Source organism: Xyrauchen texanus, chromosome 20, assembly GCF_025860055.1.
Source record: "Xyrauchen texanus isolate HMW12.3.18 chromosome 20, RBS_HiC_50CHRs, whole genome shotgun sequence".
NCBI classification, from domain to species: domain Eukaryota; kingdom Metazoa; phylum Chordata; class Actinopteri; order Cypriniformes; family Catostomidae; genus Xyrauchen; species Xyrauchen texanus.
In genome coordinates, this window is record NC_068295.1 from 9,064,660 (window position 1) to 9,075,889 (window position 11,230).

Here is an 11,230-nt window from a genome sequence, read left to right on the forward strand (position 1 = left end):
CAATGGGGGATTTGAGGAGAGAGATGAGATATTCCAAGTGTTTTACAATAGAATAATTAATGGGATATTGTTTATTGTTCAGGTGACAAGATTGCAGAATGGTAGTGTCTTCACACTGCTATGACAGAATGAACAGATAAAGGCAATAATCCACAACACAGCACTATAACAACAGATGACTGTAGCGCAAACTCATCACATAATGAATTACTTACATAGAGGTATCCCGATAACGAAAATGCATTCGCATTAACACCTTCTTTAAATGAGGTCAGAATCCATTCCTGACCACCTCCGAATGTGGTTTTCTGATCATGATCCGATCATAATGGATCTTGGGTGCATTTACACCCGAGACAGATCAAAATGACAGCTAAACTTTATATGATTTTCTTAGTAACACTTCTCTACAGTACTTGTAAACTCTTTTTTCTTACATAATACAATTATTTAAACTTAAATAAATATTTCATATCGATTTATTCAATTATTTGGTACATTATGTAGCCTCCGCTTCATGTTGTGATAACAACCCTACATTATCCATAGTTCAATATTCAAAGCACGATATGATGAATGACCTTATTTTCTTTTCTATTTCAGTTTGAAACAACATCAGTAATGAAGAACTGGAAATACTGAGGCTGAAACAGAAAAAGAGACCATTTCAAGAACTTAAGGAGCTACACATACTACACATGATCTCTTGTTGTTTGGCCACGGGAATTGTTGTTCTACAATTTTTGAGGTTCCTCAACTGACAACAATTTTATATTTGTATTCACAAACGCAAAAAACATTGATCTACTTTGGGAATATCTCATCTGTCTTTACTTGAGCAAAAGGATGCCTATGATGTTCATCTATGAAGTTAACTAAACAATTTCTGAGATATTCACCTGGTTACATAAGCGCACCAGCCTGAATGGACAAAGAATGGTCCTGCTAGTTAACTTTTTGCCTTTCAAACTCTTGTATGCAGTAGCCGGTCACTCTTCTCTACTCTTCAAACTGCCCATCGCTGCTTTGGTTTTTCACTTTGGCATGCTGATGACAGAAAGAGATCAAACTTTTAGAGTAACTGTGTTGTTTAAAGTCTCACTTGTGTGTGAATGCTCCCAGCGAGGAGCCAATTCAACTGCCTTTGTGTGAGTTCTGTTACGGCTGTGGTTGAAAATCCACATTTCAGCACTAATTTCAGCACTGTTTTCACAGTCTTACTACCACAGTCAGTGTTGTACAGGGCAGAACATTCCAACAGAGCTCTGACGCTGCTTAAACATTGATGTCAAATGGAATATAATCAATATACAGGAGTCGAGATGCAGTGTGTTGGGAATTTTCATCATGTCTCAGTCACTAATATTTCACAAGGAAGGACATAAATGTGTAAACCAGGTGGCACTGAGCTTGATCTAAATCTATGCCAACATGACTGCCTGTAAAACTAGAGCTCAGTGCCTGCAGTTTGAAGTATGAATGATGTTTTTGTTTGCTTTCTTACAATGTTGCATAGAATACAAAATGCTGATTTGTTAGTGTATTTCTTGTTACCGCAGATTATAGCATCTAAACTAAGACCTGGGGCCTCATTTGTAAAGACATGTGTATCTTCCTAAATGTGAATGTACTGTATGATAATTTCATAATTGTTCCTACAAATTACAGTGGAAAAAGTATGTGAACCCTTTGGAATTACCTGCATTTATGTATAAATTTGTCTCAAAATCTGGTTTGATTTCATTTAAGTTACTATAATGAACAAACACAATCTGTTTAACTAATAACACACAAATAATTGTATTGTTCTTGTACATATTGAATTCATCTTTCAAACATTCAGTTTAGTGTAGGTTGGAAAAGGCATGTGAACCCCTAGGAGTTGGCAAACCTGTTATCCAATGAAATCTAATCCAATCTAATGAAACAAGATTGAATGTGTGGGTTAGAGCTACTTTGACTTATAAAAAGTACTCACACATTTTAAGTTTTCTATTCACAAGAAGCATCTGATGATGTGGACCATAACTTGCAAAAAAGAGATCTCAGAAGACCTAAAATTAAGAATTGTTGCTTTGCATAAAGCTAGAAAGGGTTAGTACTGTGGATACTCTCCCTAGAAGTGGCCTCCCAGCCAAGATGACTCACTGGGCAAACTTCAGAATGCTCAACGAGGTAAAAAAAGAACCCAAAAGTGACAGCTAAAGACTCAAAGGAATCATTGGAACTGGTTATCATATCTGTTTATGAGTCTACTATACGGAAAACATTAAATGGTAATAGTGTACATGGCAAGACACCCCGAAGGAAGTCGCTGCTTTCCAAAAAAAAAACATTGATGCGTGCCTGAAGTTTGCCAAAAGACCACCTTGACACTCCACAATGCTACAGGCCAAATGTTTTGGGGACTGATGAAACTAAGGATGAATTGTTTGGGAAGAACATGCAGCACTACGTATGGCTTAAAAAGGGCACCACATAACAACATGAAAACATCATCCCAACAGTGAAGTACGGTGGAGGGAGAATCATTAGTTGGGGCTGCTTGCTGCTTCGGGGCCAGGACCACTTGCCATCATCAAGAGAAATCTAAATTACCAAGTTTATCACAATATCCTACAGGATAATGTCAGGGTAGCTGTGCTCCAGCTGAAACTCAGTAGAAATTGGGGGATTCAGTAGGACAATTGTCGTAAACATCTAAATAAATCCACTACAGAATTCTGTAGATTTTTGCAAAAAAAAAGAAAATCCAACTTTTGGAGTCACCTAGTCAGAGTCCAGACAATAACCCAATAGAGATGCTGTGGAATGATCTCAAGAGAGCCTGTCACACCAGATTAACTATGAATATAGCTGAGCTGAAGCAGCTCTGTTATAGAATGGTCCAGAATTCCTTCTGAACGTTGTGCAGGTCTAATCCGCATGGTTGAGGTTATTGCTGGCAACGAGGATCGAACAGTTATTAAATCCAAGGGTTCACATATTTTTTCCACAGCTTTGTGAATGTTTAATGGGATGTGTTCAATAATGACATGGACGATTATAATTGTTTGTGTGTTGTTAGCTTAAGCACATTGTGTTTGTCTATACTTGTGACTGAGGTCACATTTCATGACCAATTAATGCAGAAAAGCAGCTAATTCCAAAGGGTTCACATACTTTTTCTTGCCACTGAATATATTAAATGTCTGTATGCACGCAATATATTCAGTTATTTACTTATAGATCCCGATTTTATAGATCACCTCTACCATTGAATCAAATCCATGTACAGTATGTGCATTTTATAAATGAGGTCCCAGTTCTGAAATTGTGTCAAAATAGAGTGACATTTATGCAATTCAGAGTATTATGGTAGCAACCAAGCCAGATGTTTTAAAATTGTATGGTTGAATAATTCAGATAATGGAAATTATCTACGGTATACAAAATATATTGTTAGTTAAACACTTGACCAGCTCAACCAGAATGATTATTGTGGAGTATTTACTTGAAACGATTTCTGTGTCTTGCCTTTTGGACAATAAGTTATTGAGTGAAATTCTTAGGCTTTTACAAAATGTGTTGACACAGCCATCGAAGACCCCAATGATGTCTTTGTTGAAGGTGTTTAGTGGAATAACACACATGATTTTAATGTAATTGAGACTACTGGATGGCTGTTAGTTATATAGGATGCTTGGATGGGAATAAACTGAGCCTAGACTCCTGTTGGATTGCAGGACTCCAAATTAAATGAAATGGCTTAGTCATTCTGTATTGCAAGAAATGTCAGAAAACTACTGTACTCTTCAGAAACACAAAGCATTGGGACAAAGGACAGTACATGTTTCCTACAAAGACACAAAAATGTGATTTATTTGATGTGTGATTCATTTGATGTGCAGTATGAAGTGACAGATATTTAAGAACAAACTCAGGCTGTTAAGATGTATCAGTTTATATCAGTTCTTGTTTAAATGCATCTCAGTCTTTAGCCTTTTGCTGACCATGTAAACTCAAATAGCAGTCTTGCTGTCCCATGAATGGAAATGCAATTTCAACTACATATTAATTAAAAATATTTTATGGTTAATATTCGCTGTAGGCTAAAAATGATATATTTATTATAAAAATATTTATTAAATACAATGTAGGAAAGGATATATGTGTTACTTGAAAGACTTTTGTGAATTTCTTGTGAACATTTTTGTTTGTTTTTTGACAGTGGAAATGGTGATAAATCTGTAAGTCTGTACTGTGCACATTTGTAAATACACTTGATAATGACTATTTTCACTTTCAAACTATAAATGAGTCTCTGGGTAGTGTGTTTCCTGTGACAATATCATCAACATAATAGTATGCATCTTAAAGATTAATATAATGCTCTCATAAATCAAACAAACATGCAAAGCAACCTCAGAGACACGTGTTTTGATCCAAGAGGAAACCAGGAAGTAATCACGTTCACATAAACAATGGTAAGTGCAATTCAGTGGTTGCATTTTCGCACTAATATAACAATTTTATTTCACTGACAGGTTTAGTGTTGGGATTTGGGTTAGGGGTAGGGGTAGAGTAAATACAAAATGCATTCCTGTTGACTATTTATAACTAAAAACTTGTTTTTGGTGCTAATTTGTGGATACTTCACCCGAAACTGGAGCACACATTCGATAACACTTCTAGCTTTGGCCACTGGGGGCAGTACTTCGAATTTTGGTAAGCACAGACTGATTTAAACAGCAGATCTTTCTAACTACTTTCACCGAATACAAAGTGCGATCTGTTTGGACAATTTGTTCTAAAAAGATAAATGCCTTGGAATAGTAATATTGCCCTGAAATTTCCTTAGAATCATGCTGCTTTGAGCAAGCAAGTAATATATAGTTAAATATAAGATTTTACCTTTGGGTAATTCTTCAAGTGTTTCAGTTCAGTCTTTTAAACAGAATAGCAGAGATATAATAAAATTGAGAAGACATTTTAGATGTTGCTTGTATCCCAATTCCTAAAATAAATTAATAATCCAAAGCATTTCTCTTAGTTTCTGTTTCTTTACTTGCAAAGATTGCCAGTGGTTTGAAAACCAAGCACTTACCAGATGATCAACTGGTAGATGGTCAAGACACTCAAAATTATATAATTTTGTAAACCTGTGCACCACAGATAAAGATGAAGAATGATGTTTTGAAGGGAAGGAAAATTATTCACTATTTCAAAGCCAGCGGGTATTACTAAGAGGTCAGCATAGATCGTACAAGCTTTCGGATTTCAGGGTTATTGAAGGTAATGTGTCTACATGCAGTTTGCTCCCGACTGCACTTTGTTGTAAGGTTCAGTCCTTATTGAGGTTGGAGGCACAATCCGTTTTCCTAGAGAACTCGAGACTGCACAATGACATTTTAAGATTAATATCTCACAGCAAATGAAAGAAAATTTGTCAGAATATTTTTTTTTTTAAAGGAAGTGCTGAGATTCTAGTTGGGATCTATTTTGTGACCAGCAGTGCACAGAACACATGCATTTGGGACACTAGAAATGTAAATTGACTGAAGATAGCCACTTAAAGAAATAGTTCCCCTTAAAATATAGAAATTCTGTCATTACTCTGTCATTAACCTGACATGACGTGTCTTATAGGCCATCTTTAAATGTGCATGCATGGGAATTTTGTATGGGTATATTTTATAAGAATCATCATTCTTTTGTCTGTATTTTGCCCATCAACACTTTATACACGCATCTTTGCAGTAGTACCAGTATCATCTTAAATTACAATAATAGTGTAACAGGTGCATAGCATTGCCGCATCTGGTGTGTTACCGCATAAGCGCCATGAATACAAAATCTTAACATGACAAATTACACATTATCCACAGCATATATTACTTTAAAACATTATATAAATACAGATTAATATGCAGAGACAAGTAAGTCATTCATAGGTACATTTTCTCAAAAAGTATAAGCACTGTTTCAGTCGTGCAGAATTTTGCTCTTTTTTTTGTGTGCAACCCGCTTAGACCCGCCCCAACAATGTTACTCAACTAATGGCGTGAGTTGGAGGAGAGACTATATCTTTAATTGACCAATGACAGGTGAGGTGCAAATTTTATTTTTTGCAATTCCTTTTGGTGGAGCTAGTAGCGCAGAACTTGCATATTTCAGCTTTTCGTACTTCAGCTTTACATGTAGTCTTGTGTATTTTATTGATCTTGTATTTAAACGCTCCTCTAAAAGCAACCCCAGTGGCGTGGCCGGTGTCTGGATGTTCGAAAACAGTTTACCATTGCTCAGCTGTTTCGAACTTCTTTTTGGCTCTGAGCGAAGTAATAAGAACTTCTCCATGAGTATACCGGGGACTTAAGTATGAATGAGATTTGTGAGCTACTGTGTAATGGAAGCTTTTATATGGCTTCAGATGATTTAGAATATAGCGCACAAGTCAAATGAAATACTTTTATTATACTTTTAAGGTGAACGCATTATCTCCATTTGTCTCTGTCTCTTTCCCTTGCTTTGTACTGTGTTTCCAATACAGCAGCACAACTGTAATCTAATTACCTGGGAAATCAAATCAGCTCTCACAAGGGCAATAATCATGACTCTTAAAACAGCTTGATTTAATTTACATTCATATTGACGTCTTGTGACAAAGACAATCTTTCCATACAAAAATAGATAATTTTACTGCAACAGTATGCCATCCCAGATAATATGACCTTCATCAGTGACATCTACAGAGGACAAAGACGCAAAAACAATGCTGCAGCCACCAGACACAAAAGACATGTTCATGGCCAAACCACCAAACATTTGTTATGTTTGTATAAAAATATCTGTAATTCCCTAGATGCTCTCTTTAAGATCCAGCTGTGAGTTGTCTGGTTTCAGATAAAGAAAAAAAGTCCTCTACAGGAGACAAAAATTAATTGCTGGGACTCAGGAAGTTGCACATGGATGCAGATTCCACTTAAGCATTCTTATTGATTTTAGAAAATGCCAGCAAAAAGCGGTATGTGGCTACAGTGTTTTTATACAAACTGGTTAAAAGCACTAGGAGAGCATTCCCAGACATTAAATGTTTACTAAGAATCATGTGCTATGTTTCCTCATCACTTACTGTACCCTACAGTAACACTGAATCCCACATGCGCCTTAATATGGGAGATTGCTTTTGACAAGAGCCACAGTTGTATGAAAGGAAAGTTACCCTGAGTGACTGTATCAGCTATGCATCTTCTGAGCATTAATACTGCAGCAACACACAGAAAATAAATTCCCTTTTCTCACATTTCAAAATAGATCACGATATACAGTGGTTGTTATTTTTACAGCATTTTTAAGATATTCATCAGAATAGTTCCCTCATATTTGATTTTTTTGAGTTCTCAAATTGCTGTTATTGTACAACTAAGGAATGTGTGTTAATAATAATAAAAATAATAGGGTACAATTTAATTTCATGTTGACTTTGAGATCCTAGAAATATTTCTATTTTTATTTTTTGTTTTTTCATTCTTCAACCTGATTTGTTTACAACAAAACAAGATAAAAGATAGCATTGCGGTTAAAACTGCAATGAAGCTAAAGCAATTCTGCATACCAGGATGTTTACATAAAGAGTTTGTGTCACAGCTATGAAGGTCAAATAAACTCTAACAAATCTTGCCTCTGGTAATATTTTCTTTCTCCCACAGCAGAGAGTGCTTCCATCATTTAAACAATGTTCATAATGTTTAGGACTTTATTTATACAGAATAAGTTTAAAGGTTTGCAAAATGCACTAGGTCTCATATTCTCGAACTGAGGGACTTTTATTTTGACGTTCTCACGTCTGGTGAGAGATTTCAGGAGATCGCGGGTAAGGCATTTCTGCGCATGTTTTCTAAAAACGACTGAGGAGTTGAGAAAAATAGACACCTTTTCTCCCGTTTTAACAGGTATGCCTCACAAATAATGTAGAAAACATATACAATGTGTATGGATTGAATGTTTAAATGACTATATTGTGTGTGTCAATATTTTATTTGTCATTCAGAGGGGTAATTTGCTGAGTTTGATGTAAAAATGCTGATTGCTTGCTCCAGAATGTTAAAGTTAGCTGTTAAAGGCTTCAGTTGGTTTAAAAGTAGATTTAATGACATGTTTAAATGTGATGCTTGGTCCATCTGCTCAATTTTGAGTTTAAAACAGTTTTAAGAGTTGTATTACCCTTAATTGATATTCTAAGTTTGGCGTGCTCCTGTGAATGAAGTGAAATGCACTTAAACTGAAACAAATAACACTTTTTTAAAATGTGAAATCAATTAACATTCATACAGAATGTCTCAGGTATATGTGAATGCATGCAAATATTTAATATTCTGTACTTTTGTCTTGTTAAATTATGTATTGTCAATGTGGTCTAAATTGAGCTAATGCACAAAAGGTAAAAAAGATGACACAACATTGAAAAATATAATTTTATCGTTTTGAAAGCAAACGGACATTAAAGGGCACCTATTATGGCATTTAAAATGTTCCTAATATTGTTTTGGGAGTCCCCAACAACAGTTTTACATGCATGCAATGACAAAAAACAAGTTTGTTGTCTTATAATATGCATTTATGTTTACCTGATTTGCTCACCGACTCCCAAATGATTTGTTCAACGACTCATTTTTCCAAACCCCTCCTTTGCGTGACGCTAATCTGCGGTAATTGGTCAGATGACCCAGTCAGTTGTGATTGGTATACTCTGTGCAGAGATTGTCGGAAACGGAACGCCCATCACCACTTTGTAGTTAAAAAAAATCTTAATCAGAGAAGGAATTTCAGTTGATTTATGTTAGCGATCATAGCCCAAAGTTCGGTGGTAAACACCCAATCAGTTATTGTTTGCGTTAGCCCAACGCATAAACATATTGGTAATTAAAGCACTGCATTACTACAAGTTATTGCTCTATTCTTTATGACATCTCCAATAACATCGACAAACATTTCACATATTTAAAAAAAATTGACACTGGAGACCTAGAAGCTGCGCTGAGCGTAACTTACACAACACACACAAATACTTATTAACCATGCTAAAAACACATAAAAGCAACAATTATTAATAATACTTACAGGTTGTGATTTGGAGGAGGAAGCTGATCCAAATAAACTTGGTACTGAACCTTCCTTCAGTATCAACCGGCTCGCGAATCCACACTTGAAAGCATTCATGTTCGTAAAGCAATCGTCATTAAAATGACGCAAACACAGCACAAGGTTCGGGCTATACTTGTGTGGTATAGTTGTAAATATAAACTCTAGCCAATGATTCTTCACGTGCTCGACCCTGGGCAGTGAAAAAAAGGTCGCTTTTGATATGCACTTCAGAACACAGCGTCTTGCTGACGACATGATGTTTTCAAGTTTTCCCTGGTGTCTGCGCGTGCAATGAGTGGGCACGGCCAATTTGATAATTTTTCGTCTTGACGTCACAACGAAAAGGAAAATGACTCGTTGGAAAATCGATTCATTACATTGACTCAGAGTCGACTCCTACTTTTAAGAGACAATAACTTTTTTTACGGTGAACTTTCATATACAAAACTTTGCAGGATGTTTTTGTTCACTTAAATCTATGTTACACACTACATGAAAGGTAATTTTCAAAATTCCATAATAGGTGCCCTTTAAGAAATGTAGAATAAAAAAAATACTGAGTTGAGACGAATAGACACCTTTTCCGGTCTGCAACATCTGTGTGCTCTAAACTGCGAGTTTTTTATTAATAAAAGACCCACAGTGGCTACAATTTCTCCAGAAGTGAAGATTTTGCAAATGGGATAAAAACGCTGCTTTATTCAAGACATTGTTTTATATATATATATATATATATATATATATATATATATATATATATATATATATATATATATATATATGATATTATGTTATGTAATTGGTATAGTATAGCTTCTCAGAATACACAACTCGTCGAACATTGAGGCAGATGGGCTACAACAGCAGAAGACCACATCAGGTTCCAATTCTGTCAGCCAAGAACAGAAAGCTGAGACAGCAACAAGAGCTGAACCTGCCACAACACAAGCTGAAAACGGCATGTGTCACCAGATGGGGATCAATGCAAATGATGACTGCAAGGGTCCTTGAGCAAAAGAAAGCCATCATACAGGTCCTGGCTGATGATAAAATATCAACGTATCTTGTTCCATCTTGGGCTGACCTGGATGTCTTGGAGGCTGTCAACAAATCTCTCTCTCCATCGATGGAGTTCACAGATGCCCTGTCAGGAGAAGAGTATGTGACCATTTCATTCGTGAAGCCTATCCTACACATCCTCAATTCACGAGTGCTGGCTGAGGAGGAAGATGACACGGAACTGACCAAAACAATCAAAACCGGCATCCTTGACTACCTTAAGGGGAGGTACTCAGACCCCATTACAGAAGAGCTACTGGACACAGCCAGTTTTGTTGATCCCAGATTTAAAACGACATACATTTCGGCACACCATGTCCCCACCATTGATCATAATCGAGGTAAAATGTTCAATTAATCGAGATTTTGATTTTAGGTCATATCGTCCAGCCGAACATTCTACCATATCAAATGTCTTTTCGGCGTCAAGTGAGATGGCAGTGACCGGAGTCTAATCATTCGCCACTGACCACATGATATTGATGAAACGCCTAACGTTATCAGAAGAGCTGTGGCCCCAAATAAACCCCACCTGATCTATATGTATAAGAGATATCATAACTAAATCGAATAGCAACATTTTAACATCTAGCTGGATCAGGGAAATTGGATGGTAACTCTTACACTCGCTTGGAAATTTGTCCTTTTTAATAATCGGACTGATCGGGGCTTGCGTAATGGTTGGAGGAAGCTTTCCATTCTTTAAGGACTTCTAGCAAAAGTGGAGCTAATTTTGTAGCATAAGATCTAAAAAACTCAGCGGCAAAGCCATCTGATCCAGGAGCCTTGCATGTAGGCAAGGTTATCTCTGAGTCAAGATAATTTTTTTGCTCCGTCATCAGTTTATGGAGTTCTAATGGTTCCACAAAGTTTGTAATATCTTCATCGGTAGATTAAAACATGAAACTATAGAGATCAAGAATTCTTTAAAAGCATTATTAATATCAAAAATTTCACCACCAGCAGATTTCACTGAGGGAATGGTAGAAAAAGACTCTCTTCCCTGCTTTGTCCCCATCTCAAAGTATGTCTATCTTGCCAAAACTCC

At 36.3% G+C, this 11,230-nt stretch overlaps 1 protein-coding gene across 1 annotated transcript in view; it reads left to right on the plus strand.

Moving 5' to 3' along the window:
- Positions 1 to 4,366, plus strand: part of LOC127660285 (zinc finger matrin-type protein 4-like) — a 142,999-nt gene extending 138,633 nt beyond the window's left edge. Inside the window, exon 7 of the mRNA XM_052150415.1 lies at positions 604 to 4,366. Within this exon, the coding sequence (XP_052006375.1) occupies positions 604 to 622 (19 nt within the window). The 3' untranslated portion in view covers positions 623 to 4,366. The remainder of the gene's footprint in view (positions 1 to 603) is intronic.
- Positions 4,367 to 11,230: the final 6,864 nt, after the last annotated feature.